At 36.7% G+C, this 15409-nt stretch overlaps 1 protein-coding gene across 1 annotated transcript in view; it reads left to right on the top strand.

Annotated features, from left to right (window-relative positions):
• The window catches only part of FAM241A (family with sequence similarity 241 member A), a 43501-nt gene extending 28952 nt beyond the window's left edge, over positions 1-14549 (top strand). The window contains exon 2 of the mRNA XM_027543827.1: positions 12178-14549. Within this exon, the coding sequence (XP_027399628.1) occupies positions 12178-12423 (246 nt within the window). The 3' untranslated portion in view covers positions 12424-14549. The remainder of the gene's footprint in view (positions 1-12177) is intronic.
• Positions 14550-15409: the final 860 nt, after the last annotated feature.

The raw sequence follows: 15409 nt of genomic DNA, 5'->3' as shown, positions 1-15409 counted from the left end.
AGGGATTCTCTAGACAAGAATACTGGGGTGGGTTGCCATGCCCTCCTCCAGGGGATCTTCCCAACCTAGGAATCAAACCTGCATCTCTTAGGTCTCCTACGTTGGCAGGTGGGTTCTTTACCACTAGCGCCACCTGGGAAGCCCATATTCAAGATATCCAAGTGTAAATGTTGAATATATGGTTTTAGAGTGCAGAAGAAAGGTCTGAGCTGGATATAATGTTTAAGTAATTAATGTACTGGTGGTAATTGAAACTGTAAAATTTGATTGAGCTTATTTGGGAAGAAAATATGGAGAGAAAAGAGATGAAAGCTTAAGACCAGAGGTTGAGGATCGATACTTAATAGCTAGGTTGGGGATGGTGACCTCACAAAGCAGACTGAGAAAAGCGTGGCCAGAGAGAGAAAAATAGAATAATACCATATAATTCAGAAGAAAAGAAAAAGTTATTGCTGTTCAGTCGCTCAGTCGTATCTGACTCTTTACGACCTTGCAGACTGCAGCATACCAGGCTTCCCTGTCCTTCATTGTTTCCCGGAGTTTGCTCAAATTCAAGTCAGTTGAGACAGTGATGCCATCCAACCATCTCATCCTCTGTTGTCCCCTTCTCCTCCTGCCTTCAATCTTTCCCAGCATCAGGGTCTTTTCTAATGAGTTGGCTCTTCACATCAGGTAGCCAAAGTATTGGAACTTGAGTTTTAGTATCAGTCCTTCCAATGAATATTCAGGATTGATTTCTTTTAGAATTGACCGACTTGATCTCCTTACTGTCCAAGGAACTCTTAAGAGTCTTCTCCAACACCACAGTTCAAAAGCATCAATTCTTCGGCACTCAGCTTTCTTTATGGTCCAACTCTCACATCCATACATGGCTACTGGAAAAACCATAGCTTTGACTATGTGGACCTTTGTTGGCAAAGTAATGTCTCTGCTTTTTAATATGCTGTCTAGGTTAGTCATAGCTTTTCTTCCAAGGAGCAAGCATCTTAATTTCATTGCTGCAGTCACCATCTGCAGTGATTTTGGAACCGAAGAAAATAAAGTCTGTCACTGTTTCCATTGTTTCCCCATCTATTTGCCATGAAGTGATGGGACCAGATGCCATGATCTTAGGTTTGTGAATGTTGAGTTTTGAGCCAGCTTTTTCGCTCTCCTCTTTCACCTTCATCAAGAAGCTCTTTAGTTCCTCTTTGCTTTCTGCTATAAGGGTGGTGTCATCTGTATATCTGATGTTATTGATATTTCTCCCACCAGTCTTGATTACAGCTTATGCTTCATCCAGTCCAGCATTTCACATAATGTACTCTGCATATAAATTAAATAAGCAGGGTGACAATATACAGCCTTGACATAACTCCTTTCCCAATTTTGAGCCAGTCCATTGTTCCATGTCCAGTTCTAACTGTTGCTTCTTGACCTGCATACAAATTTCTCAGGAGACAGGTAAGGTGGTCTGGTATTCCCATCTCTTGAAGAATTTTCCACAGTTTGTTGTGATGCACAGAGTCAAAGGCTTTAGCATAGTCAATGAAGCAGAAGTAGATGTAATTCTGCTTAGAAGTTGAATCAAATGAGAACTGAAAAACTTTTTTCTGTTTGTTTTTTGGGTTTTTTTTTGGGTTTTTTTTGGCCATGCTGCACAACTTGTCGGATCCTAGTTGCCTGACCAGGGACTGAACCTGAGCCCCCAGCAGTGAAAGCACACAGTCCTAACCACTGGACTGCCAGGGACTGCCCCCTAACAGATCTCTTAATTTATTGATATGGCAGTTTATTGGTAATCTTTACAAGAGCTGTTTTGGTGGTATAAAAGAACAGAAGCCAACAGAAGTTGAGGTCTGATTGGAAAATTGTTAGGAGCAATTCTCCATGGGTCTCTTGCATTGAGAACTTTTGTTAAGGACTGTTTTTCAAAGATGTTTGCTAAATGAACAGACTTGGAAGATAGGAATAGTGTCTCCTTTCAGAGTAGAGGACAGACTGTTTGCCACCCAGTGTAATAAAGATGATGTCTCCCCCGGGACAAACGTCAGGCAGATTTGCTTACAGCCCATTATAAAAGATGAGAGTTCCCTAAGCTCAAAGTCCCTCAGCTGTGACAGAAACGCACTGCATGCAGCATCTGCTTGGCTACTCTGTCACCCTGTGGGACTTAAAGAGAACCAACGTCAACATGAAACTCAGGCCGCTTCTTGTGGCATGAGTAGTGAAGTCATTTCTCTCTGACCCAGGAGACTTGTGTCTGGTACCAATATCCCTGATGCCAAGACAGGGATCCTAACTTGGAGGATAAAACAGGAGTCCCCAGTCCCAGGTCTCAAAACAGGAGGTGAGTGGAGGGCAAGTGAGTGAAGCTTCATCTGTGTTTGTGGCTGCTCCCCATCTCCTGCATTATCACCTGAGCGCCACCCCCATCAGATCAGCAGTGGCGTTAGATTCCATAGGAGCTTGCACCCTAACCCTAAAGTCAAGGCAGAATATCCTGAGATCACCACAGACTAGAAATAAAGCACACAATAATACAGTCTGCGTGGACCATCCCTTCCCCACCCCAGCCCTGGTCCATGGAAAAACTGTCTCCACGAAACCAGTCCCTGGTGCCAAAAAGGTTGGGAACTGCTGGGGTGAAACACCAGTCCCTTCACAGTTCCTGACAAAGATTAAAAAAATGGAAACAAGCAGAGGGAATTGTTTCAAACAGTTTGGTTATGAAGAAGAAAAGGCCAGGCAGAGCTAGTGGCATTAATGGAGGAAAATCTAAGCATGTCTAAATACTGATGAGAAGGAGCCAACAGAGGGAAAGACTGAATATATATGAGACAGAGGGGTAATGGAAAAGGAATACTTCCTTGTTTCTGTGTTTGTAACGAAAGAGGAGAAAAGATGGACATAAACTTTGGTAGCTGATACATTTAGTATCACAAAGTTAAGGAAATTCTTCTGACTTCTCTTTTTCCTGAGAAATAGGAGGTCAAGCAATTTGCTGGAGGAGAGGGCGAAAGGAGTAGGAGGCAGTTGAAGATTTTTAAAAGAGATCTGAAATAGCTCTGTGTAAAGAGCAAAAAAAAAAAAAACATTCAGCAGAGAAATGAAATAGGAATGTACTTGAAGATCTGTTTAGGGTTGTCATAAACTGTTGGTACCCTATGGTATAACTTTCTCCAGCACCACAGGTACTCAGGTACAGACATAGAAAATAATTCTTATTCCAAGATTAGAGTTTCCCCATGAGACAATGGAGTTTTAAATTTTAAAGAGATTTGGGTCATAGAGCTCAAGCTGAAGGAGAAAAGTGAAGAAGTACAATCCCAGTAAAGTTGAAAAGAAGTTAGTGGGAGTACATACAGGTAGTCCCTGCTTTCAAAAATTTGCTTTGCACCACTTCACTTTGTGAAAGTTGGTACCTGTTTTTGATGAGCAAAGAAATCCAAAGAGGATTTTTTCTTATAAGAAAAAAAAAAGTCTAAAGCAAAAACAGCATTCAGTTTTTGTTTGTAGTGAACTGTTTGAGGGCAGCACACTCCCAAGTAGCTAGAGTGACCACACCAGCCTCCTTCCTCAGGAACTACACTCAGCATCAGGCCAACAGCGCTCTGAATTGTGTCTGTGAGCATCTGTGCTTTTTCTCAGTTTGTTTTATGTATCTATTATTAATACCAAGATGTGCCCTAAGATAATTGCTTCTTTGCTTTATACCACTTCAGTTTACCGAAGGTTTCATAGGAACACTCTACTTTTGGATAGCAGGGAAAACCTAGAGTTGAAAAAACAGTTGAAAGGAGAAGTTGCAGAAAGATTTAGGAGTTGTTCATTCATTCGTTCATTTCTTCATTCATTTAATAAGCCTCAGTCTACAGGTTACTATGTGCTATCGGTCTAGTGGTTAGGATTCGGCACTCTCACCACCATGCCCAGGTTCAGTTCCCAGTTAGGGAAGACCTTCTTCTGGGTTTCCCTATTGGCTCAGCTGGTGAAGAATCCACCTGCAATACGGGAGACCTGGGTTCAATCCCTGGGTTGGGAAGATCCCCTGGAAAAGGGAATAGCTATCCACTCCAGTATTCTGACCTGGTCACAAAGAGTCAGACATGACTGAGCAACTTTCACTTCACATCATCCAAAAATCATTCCCCTTTTGCTCGCTGTGCATTTATAAGTTTACCTTCTCAGTTATGGTTTCCATGGACTTGGGTTATTGAGGCTGGCTCTGCTTGACAACTCAGGAAGGTTAACCTAAAGTAGCAAGAAGAAATCAGCATTTTAGTCTTTACTCTTTGTGTTATCTGAATACAGTCACCATTTACCCATTTTTATTTATTTATTTTTTAATTGGAGGGAAATTGCTCTACAGTGTTTTGTTGGTTTATTCTTGTGTAGTTTTTAAAACCTTTCAAGAAGTTATCTAAAATTTTCTACTTGCCTAACCCCATTATTATTTTTTAATATTATTAATATATTCTTCATGTTAATTATTGCTAGTAACAATAAAACAAAATTAATGAGGAAGTTCTTGAGCACTATTATTAACACAGGGCTTTGAAATTAGCTAATAATACTTATTATAATAAATAATGATTAAATAGCATAATGAATATAAAGCACTTGGCACAGTATCTAGCATATAGTAGACATTCAGTTAATGGAAGCTATTGCTACTTTTCTTCTTTTTGCGATGCCCTGAGGCATGCCTAATCTTAGTTCCCCAGCCAGGGATGGAACTCACGCTCCCTGCATTGGAAGGGTGGAGGTTTAACCACTGGACCACCAGGGAAGTCTCTAATGGTAGCTGTTAACTACTTTGATCATCATCATCATCATCATCAGAACTCTCAGTTCCAAGTGACAAAAATTCAACTTTTACTAGATTTTGCAAAATAGGAATTTATTGGCTCATGTTATTTTTAAAAAACAAAACAAACAAGAAACAGAGGTAGATGCCCTAGCTGGATTCAAGTATTCAGACAATATCCACTATGTCATTTCTTGGCTTTATTTTATATTGACTTCATTCATAGCAAGCTTCGTCCTCATTGTAATAAGAGGCTCTACACCTTAGCAGCTAACCGTTACCAGCTGGGGAGGGGGGATGCCCATTTATCAGTAGTTGCAGCAAACATCTTTGGTAGAACTTTCACTGGCCTGTCTTGGGTTATATGCTCATTCCTTAACTAATCATGTGCTCAAGGAAACGAAATGTTCTGAGTGACCAGGCCTGGAACTTGGGAGTGGGCACACATTCCAGCAGAACACAGGAACCAAGAGTGGGTGGGGAAGGATTTTCCCAAGGTTAAATCAAGATGATATCAACAGAAGAAAGTAGAATAAAAACCAGACAGGCAAAACCAGCAGACTTCCAATATTACACTCGGAAAAAAACAGTTGAAAGTGAATCTTGAATTGTTACCCACTCAGTGAAAACCTGTTTACAAAATGTAGCTTGTACTCTTCTTAAAGTGAATAAGCAGATTCTGCCATACTAATGTGCACAGATTGTTCCATAGATAAGGTTGTGCCATAGAAAACATCCCACCTCAACTTCTATATGATTAAGTTGTCATAACACATGGAGAAAAACACAGCTGAATTTAATTATCACAAGAAAGATAATCACTAAGGTATTAGGCAGCATGTTAAAGTAGAAAGAAAACAAAATAAAATCACAAGATATAATTTCTACCAAAAATGTAGTAATAATATTAGTTACCATACACTGAGTGATGATTGTCTGATTTAACCTCTTATTTCTTGTTTCTGAAGTAAGAGACTTTAATTATCCTTAAAGATCCTTTGCTCTCAAAAATCCTATGATGATTTCAGGGCTCACCTTTAATTTCTCATCACTAATTCTGCATAGTTTTAAGAGATTTTCAGTCAATTATAACACTCGTATGTCATTAATTATGGACAAAATAATAACATCACTATTTAATGTGCATGTCATGGTCTGTACTATTATATGATCATGAAGTAAACTGTCATTTGATAAATATTCTTCCATTGGGACCTCACATACAAAGAATAAAATTTGGCAAAGATACAAAGTGATTAATGTTAGGACGGGAGAAATGCCATCTACATTTTCATATTGGTGTGTGTTATGTGTGAAGAGTTTTGTGTGTGTGTGTGTGTATTTGGTTGGTTGGTTTGGGTTTTTGCCTTATTGCAACTCTGCCAAGCGTATCTCCTCATTCTTGCTTGGAGTCTCTCTTTTTTGCATTTGAATCTGAATTCTAGTCAATACTGAATAGACTATAAAAAGATTTACTAAACTGCTGCAAATAGCTTTACCTTGTCTAAATTGTTATATAAGACAGAAATTAAAATTTGAGCAATTTTATGCTTGATAAAACTCACCTTCAAGTATGCTATAAACTGGGAAAAGATGTAAAGCACAGAAAGATACTGATGTTCATTTCACTGTGTTAAATGTACTCTTTCTGTGAAAAATGAAAATGTGTTTACATAGTTTTTCTTTTTTCAGAGATCAAATATGTAGAAGTTCTCTGAAAGCTTACATTACACAGATGTTAGCTATTAATAATATAATACCTGGAGAGAGTATAACATAGGGATTACTGGTGTGGTCTCTGGAGTAAGAATGTCGGAGTTCATATCATAGCTCCTTCAATTACTAATATAAGTCAGTGGCCAACATTTAACTCCTCTGAAACTTAGTTTCCTTATCTGCAAATGGCGAAAATCATAGTGCCTCCCTCACAGCCTGTTGGAAAGACGACACAAGGAAACGCGCGTACAGCACAGTGTGTGCCACAGAGTAGGCACTGAGCACTCGAAAACTGTAGACCTCTGACTAAGTCAGGGACTTAAGAACTCATCTGTTCATATTAGCCTCTGCTCTTAAAGTACAGTTGTTTAGCAAATGAACTAAGCATGTAAATTTTAGCTAACAGCTACTATATCTTACAGTCTCTCTAAAATTTATTTATATGTATTTGAACAAATTCACAGATGTACTCATGGGGAAATAAAATAATTGATGTTGTTTGTAAATTTTGTTTTTATTTTTGAGGAGCTTTTTGCCTAATATGTTATTATTATAGAATATTTCTATTGTTCATTCAACAAATATTTATTATGAGCCTGCTAAGGGCCAGGCATAATGCAGTATAATAAGTACTCTTTTTCGAATTTATATGGTTCTTGTCTTCAGTGACCTTACCCCTCCTATCATAGATAGTGACAGAAAGTAGATCTATAAAGAAATAATTTTAAAATTAAATATTGAGGTGGGTAGAATAATGGTTTCTCCCCCCTCAAAGATGTCCACATCTTAATCCTTGGTACCTATGAATATGATATCTTACATGGCAAAAAAGATTTTGTAGATATGATCAAATTTAAGGACTTTGAGATGGGAAAATGAACCTGGATTATCTAAGTGGACTAAACTTAATCACATTGGTCCTTAAACACAGAAAACCTTACCCTGTTATGGTCAGAGGAAAAAGTTAACTACAGAAGGATGGTCTGAGAGTTACAATGTTGCTGGATTTGAAGGTGGAGGAAGGGGACTAGGAGCCAAGTAAGACGGACACCCTCTAGCAGCTAGAAAAAGTAGAGAAATGGATTCTTTACTTGAGCCTCCAGAAAGAAACAAGCCTGCCAGTTTTGACTTCTCACCTGCAAAACAGGTTAGAAAACAGTGATACATTCGTGTCATTTTAAGTCACTAAGTTTGTACTAATTTCATATGGCAGTGATGGAAAGCTAATCCAAATATAGTAAATTCTCTTTACTTACTGTCTATCTGTGCAGAAATTGTTCTTCTATTTCTCCTAAAGTGTTAAGAATCACTGTCCAAAGTTGTATCAGAAGAGCTTGAAAGAATTTTCCCCAGAAGACACTCAAAAGTCATCAGTCCAGAGTAGATCCCATGCCCTTTCCAAGGCCAGCTTCTCATCAAGGACAGGGGATTACTCTTAGACTTGCCATCTCTGAAGCTATAGATGGGTTTTCCTCAGGTAAAGAATATGGACTGGATTAAAGTTTGGTCTGGATTAAGGAAAAAGTAAGTGGATCTTAATAATATCCACAACAAAACATACTGATAATTCCATAAAAATATATAATTGCTTTGAGATTACAATTATAAATAATACAAATAATATAAATATAAAATATAAATAATCCAAATAATATTTGGAAAAAATAAGGCCATCTTTTTGTTTGGCAAGAAGTGGAGCAGGTAGGTAAAAATCTGTCAAGATATTGCTCTAATGCTTGCCAGCCACAAGATAAATTCTCCCCATGTATTCAACAGATATTTACTGATACAGAAAACACTGTAGTGAGACTGACTGTAATGTCAGTGATTTAAGAATGCTGCCTGTTTTCTTTTCCATGTCTTTAAGTGTCTTTCCTCTAGGGTTATTTGAACCTTTATCCAGTTCTTTGCTGAATATCGTTGATGTTTCCAGAGAACTTTATTTGTGAAGATATGCCACTTTTAGGCATTCTTCTAGTGACTTTTTTTTCTCCTTCAGATTGCCCAGATTAAATGCTTCTGTAAGGTGGCAGATTTTTAGTAATTATTTTATCTGGTTGATAGGTATTTAGGGGTTCATTGTACTATTTTCTCTAATTTTGTGTTTGAAATTTTTCATATTAAAAAAAAAAGAAGCAGCAGCAGGCTGCCACAGCCACAGCATCCCCAGGCCAGTTGGCCTCCCATCTCTAGTCCCCGTCCCCCTAGCTGCTCCCTGGATCTCAGACTGCTGCCTCTCCCCCTGGCCTCGAGGAGTTAACTGAGCATTGCAACACCTACTTCTTCCCCTGAAAAACCCACAAACAGTTTGTAGAAGAATTTAAAGTGAATCTTCAGAAAGAACTGTTTTAGATTAGGGTACTCACTTTGTACTAAAACCACAAATATACTGAAAAAGTTTTAAAAAGCTTCAGTAACAACAGAAAACCCCAAAGTACAATAAGTGCATAGATTAAAAGAAATTAGAGGTGGTAAAAAAGAAAAAGAAATTAAAAAATAAAGAAAGAGGCCAAAAATGATACCAGCAATGATAGACACTGGAGTAGAAGAGAAGTTGAGGGAACAGAAGAATTACAAACTAAATCAAGAACTCTTTGAGTTCTGTCCTAAAGAAAAGAAAGCCTTAATCTCAAGTAAGTACAAAAAAAATCTCAAGATTTTTGTTTTTCTTTTTTAATATAGTGTATTATTGTGGAACACATTAAAAAGTATGAGAAGCTAAGAAACAAAATTAATCACAGCACATCAGTGAACAAAAATATAATTTAAAAGTTAAAATACAAAAAATAAGGAAAGGTTAACAAATAAACTATAATTCACGAGTATATTATCTGTATCAAAAAGGATTCATAAAATCCCATTTTATGGATTAGAAAACTGAAGCTCAGGAAACTGAAGTAGTTTGATCAAGGTCATTCAGTTTAAGTGTTGGGAGCCTAGATTTAAACTCTCCAAATATCTCAACAACATTTTGTTTTTCTCATTCTTTTTTTGGTAGAAATTAAAATCCAAAAGTAATTTATTAAATTATATGTATAGATTAACTCTAATTCTGGCTTAAACTTATATACATTTAACAATGATGCCCCATTGAGTCTCATTTTTTCATTACATCAATGATACTCTGTACTCAACATAAATTACTATTATATGGGAAAACACTGCCTTAAAATGAAACACTTTAAGTGAAACACTTCAGTGAAACACTGAAAATCATTTTGTCTGACTATTGCACATAAAAGTTAGATTTTTTGCATTTTTCCTTATATATGTAAACTATTATGTAGAATAAAAAATAATGCATTTAAGTGAAAAAATATTTTTAGTTATTTACTTATTGATTACTGAAATGATTAAGTTTTGGTTTCTACTAAAGGAATCTAAGTCCAATTCATGTGTTTGAAGTGTGTCTCAAGTTAAGTTAATTAACTATTTTCTGGCCTAGACAGCCTACTTAGTAGCTTTTAATATTTACTTGTTATTATATGAAACTCTATACCCAAAGTCGTCTTTTTTCAGTTCAGTTCAGTCACTCAGTCATGTCCGACTCTTTGCGACCCCATGAATCGCAGCACACCAGGCCTCCCTGTCCATCACCAACTCCAATTTTCTATCTTGCACCTACTATGAGCAAGTATATGTTCAATAAATAATTACTGATTTGAATCATCATGCCTAAAAGAGATTAGGTTTAATAAATTACAATTACAACTGTGTCACTGTGACATAGGTTTTCTTTTGTGACCAAATTAGGGGCTAGTGAAAAGAGAGAAACTATACCAATTATTTTAACAAAGATAAGTTAATACAAAGAATTGTTAAGCAGGCATTGAAGAACAGGAAAGGCAAAAACATGAAGGCAGTCATAGTCAAAAGATGTAAAAAAAATACCAGCATCATAAGCATTACCTGGAAACTTGTTAGAAGTGCAAATTCTCAGACTCCAAGCCCCAATTGTGGCTTACTGAATCAGAAACCCTGGCAGTGGGCTTTCAGAGCCCTCCAAGGGAGTCTAACATATCAAGTTTTAAAAACCACTTTAGTAGGCTAGAGTGCCACAGGTAGTAACACCAGGAACCAGCCACCACTCCTGGGCCTGAGGAAGCAGAGAAGAGAGAGAATTACTAAAACTGAGAAAACTGGGGAAGGCCCCATGACACGCAGCTGAGACTCAGGCTTCCAAGAGCCAATCACCGCCCACCTGGTACTGGTGTTTCTGAGCTCAAAGGAGGAACACCACAGACCCTGGGGACCAGAGATCTGAGGGAAAGGAACCCACAGGTTTGATCTGGTGTCTCAGGAAGGCACATTGAGATAGTTTCTGCAGGTGCTGGGAAGTCACTAAACTGAAATCAGTAGCTGCTACCAGAAGGACCTACTACCGCCAGAGTGAACTATCACTGGAGACCAAGAGGACCAAGAAACCCATGAGAGGCAAACAAGAAAGAGCAAGCCCCTTCCTCCTCCTCTTGCTGTGCAGTGTCTCTCTAGTTCCTCTACTGGCAGAGCCTAACAGGGAACCAGATATGTTTGTAGAATTTCAAAGAGTAGGGTTGAAGCTAAGAGATAGTAACTTAATATCTATCTACTAGAAGGCAATGGCACCCCACTCCAGTACTCTTGCCTGGAAAATCCCACGGATGGAGGAGCCTGGTGGGCTGCAGCCCATGGGGTCGCAAAGAGTCGGACACGACTGAGCGACTTAACTTCGACTTTTCACTTTCATGCATTGGAGAAGGAAATGGCAACCCACTCCAGTGTTCTTGCCTAGAGAATCCCAGGGGCAGCAGAGCCTGGTGGGCTGCCGTCTATGGGGTCGCACAGAGTCGGACACGACTGAAGTGACTTGGCAGCAAGATAGTAGTATAAAGACCCTAATTGTAATAAGACTGAGAGGTAATAGAAATAGTACATAATTTTTGGTATGTATAATTGGGTACACATGGACATTTTCTGGGGAACTGATATGTAGGTAAACTTTTAGGCTTATTATACAAAATTATTCCTATGTGGAAACTGTATGTTTCTTCTGATGAGATTAATAAGCATTTAGGACATCAAGGACCTACACTGAATTCTTAGCTTCCCAGCTAAAATCGAAAGATCACAGACATAATAGCTGAGAATTGCTCAACAGTAGCAGCAAGCTCTACTCCAGAGAGAGGAGGCTGGGTCATTGAAGTCTTAGTGTCAAATGAATGGACTGAAAAGAAGCTTACTTAGCAGGACAGAGCAATCCAGAGCCTGCCTCTGAACAGCAGATTGGTATAAAAAGGTTGTTCAGTAATCACAATCATTGATAAGAACAATACGAACATGATTTTTCACTTAATAAGTTGTTGTGTGCAATTCCAGGGAGCTAGAAAATGAAATGATCAGCTACTTCCTTCATCTTGTAAATCTGTGTTCTAGTAGTTGAGTGTCCAGTCAATGTCAAGGCCACATAAATCAATAAATCAGTGCTTTCCATATTCTTGAAAGGTGATCACAGTCACAGCTGTTCTGGGTGACAATCAAAAGGAACATTCCCAGATATTATCGAATGGTTATCACAAGTATGCCCAGTACATACTCTGGAAGATAAAGAACTATGAAATGATCATTATTCTTAAAAGACCTTCACCTGTTTCTCATTTTATGTTTATATTTTGTCTTGTTTTTGTTTTTCAAAGGATATTGAAGAATCACAAAACCACACTGGCGAGCCTGTGGGAGATGACTACAAAAAGATGGGAACGCTTTTTGGTGAACTGAACAAAAGCCTCCTCAACATGGGCTTCACAAGGATGTATTTTGGAGAACAAATTGTAGAACCAGTAATAGTCATTTTCTTTTGGGTTATGCTGTGGTTCCTTGGCCTACCAGCCTTCGGACTAGTTGCTCTTCTTTGCCTTGTCATTATTTATGTGCAGCAGTAAAATATGGCCAAATGAACATTTGGTTTGACATTTGGTAGCCAGATATGTAATTAGTGAAGTTATACATTTCACTACATAAAGGCTGAAAAGTTTGCCTTGTTTCAAATTGTGTGTTGTTGTTTTGCAATTAAATTTGTAAGTTGATGTTTAAAATTAAATTCAACTTGATTTTAAGAGGGTTGAATATATATAGTAGCTTATTCATAACTTGTTTAACTACTGTGATCTGTGCCCACTTTTAAATACTCCTATTCCCATGCCAGACCTTAAATAACACCAAAAAGTGAGCAGGGAAAATAGGATACAAAATTCAAATCAGACAATATAGATCTTGTAAAAGCTCTAATAAAACATTTTAGAAGAAAAAGGGTGAAACAGGGAGTGAAAAATTTTGACTGGAGAATTGCTCTTCACTTACCCCAACCAAATAAATCCATATTTTCTGGGAAATAACTTGAATTTCCATTGTCCCTGCTCAGCCAAAACTAATGTAAATGACAACTTCTATACACTACCTTAATATTTTGAAAATTGGTAAAGCTAGCACATTTTCTAAAGATTGTAAAGAAATATATTTATTATAACTGGGAAAACTTCCAAGTTAAATATAACTTTTTTATAATGTAATACTTGGGCTTGGAATTACTTCAGTATATCATTTGGAGTTTTAGACAATTTTGGTGCTAATTAGTTTTTGTGAATTTTTAAAGGCTCATAAGCCAGGTCCATAGTTGACTGTACCCCGTAGTAGTGAATGTTTTCCTTGTATTTTTTCCTAGATAAACATTTTCAGTGTATTTTTTTTAGAAATTTACATTTTTATAATTCTTTTATAGCAATTAGTCTAAGATTTTAAAAATCTATTTCCTATCTTGATATGGATTTTCCCCTCAAAGTTGATTTGTATTATGGCTGAAATTCTTTATTATTCCTTTTTTTAAAAGAAAAAGCTCATTTTCTTTAATATCTGTATTAGACATTACAGTATTACAATATAAAACCAAATGCTTAAATTTGGAACTCAACAGCCAATTGTATCATATTCCTCTAATGCTAAAGTCAAGTCAGTAATTGGCCAGGCATGTTATTAATGTGTCTTAATTCAACACTTTGGGGTTTTATATTGAAAAATAGCATTTCTGTAAACATATTTAGAAAATGAAAAACGGCTTACTGATATTTTGGATTTTGTTAAAAAAAAAATCTAAAATCTTTATACTTTGGTCTAAAAAAACTTTCTATGTAGACAAAAGATAGGTATTTGAGATAGTTATCTAGAAAGTTAAATAGAGGAAGATGGAGCAATGGGTTATTTTTATCTTTGGCAGGGCAATAACTAAAGTGTGTAAAATGTTTACTATTCTACTTTATAAAGTTTTTACCCAGTCCTGTTTCTAAAATTTATTCTGTATGTCCTCAGCATCTTCCATACTGAAGCAGAAAAATGGTGAAAATGTTCAATTTAGATTTCTAAAATTAGATTATCCTGAACAACAGTACCAATCAGAGGGCACTAAAAAATATTATTCCTTTGTGTAAATACAGATCTTTTAAAGTTTGACTTTGAAAAAAGACTTTGTACTATATCATTGTGTTTTTACTGGGTTTGCAGTATTTTTAATAGTAACCTTTATGAACCTGGCATAAGAGCAAGTTATTTGACATTATTCGTGTCCAGTAGAGTTGCGAGGTTTTTAACAGAAGTCATGAGATTTTGTATATCTGCATTCAATATTTAAAAGTGTATTCCTTTGTAATACTACTAGAAGTTTTAATTTCCTTTTGGAATGTAAAAAAAGAAATAGTATGCATAATAGCAGCTCTGGTTCTACCAGAGCTAATATTGAAAATATTTTTTAAAGTAATTTTTAATTGTCAAATATTATACATCTGTACACTGCTGTTAATAGGATGTATATTAAATTCTATAAAGAAATGAGATATTTTGATGCTATCCTTTCTGCATATATTATTAGAAGAGCATACCAACAAATAATTTGCTTTAATAGGGAAAAAACAAACTTTGCTCATTTGATGGAAATAAAATATTTTCTTTTATGAAAGGTATTAGAATGCAAATTATACTGATATCTTGAAATAAAAAGAAACTGGTCATTTCTTTGGTTCATGGTATAAGGAATTGATTCACAAACATTCTCAATCATTTCAATCTCAGACACAAGGCAATTTTAGAAACTACTATTACTATGAATAAAGAGAAATTATAGTGCTATATTATTAGATTTGTGTATGTATATATCACTCATACCTCTATTCAAAAGGAAAAGGTCAAGACCTATAAGTAAACTGACTGTAGATGAATAAATCAATTTTCACTAAAGGAAAAACTAAGTTATGTAGAATTCAGTTGTCTCATATGCTGAACTCATATGCAAGGTATATTTCCATTCCTGGCCACCAGTCAGATCATTCTTAGTTCACTAGTGTGCTGGAGCCAGCTTACACTGGCTTGCAAAAGCCAACTGTATACATTTAATCCCTCTTTGCCTTCAGTGACATCAAGTTGGTGGCCTGACATTGAATATGAAGGGAGTATTTACACTATAATTGGCAAACACAACAAATCAGGGCTCTTTTTTTGTGGGAAGCCAGTTGTTGAACATGTATCATCAGCACATCACTGATTAGCCACTCTAGAGGCCACATTTCCATTTCTACTCTTAAAAAGATAAAGGAAGTATATCAAGGCAAATCCCCACAGACCCATCCAAAATTGCATTTGAATCTTTTCCATGTGGGAACTATGGACCATAGTTGTCTTCTGACCAAAGTGTATCTCTATTTAATCACGTTTTGATCAGAGAAAATCTTCCTGGGCTATCACTAAACTGCCAATCTATTAAAGACTATCCAAATGATCAGGAAATAAGAAACAGTTACAGAACTGAGAGAGAGCAAATTACAGCATAAGGTCTGTTGTAAAGTATTAAGCTCAAAATAATCAAAGCTGGGTATTTGAGCAATC

Source organism: Bos indicus x Bos taurus, chromosome 6 (genome assembly GCF_003369695.1).
Source record: "Bos indicus x Bos taurus breed Angus x Brahman F1 hybrid chromosome 6, Bos_hybrid_MaternalHap_v2.0, whole genome shotgun sequence".
Lineage (NCBI taxonomy): Eukaryota > Metazoa > Chordata > Mammalia > Artiodactyla > Bovidae > Bos > Bos indicus x Bos taurus.
The sequence above is the reverse complement of the archived record's forward strand: the minus strand, read 5'-3'. Positions and strand labels throughout refer to the sequence as shown.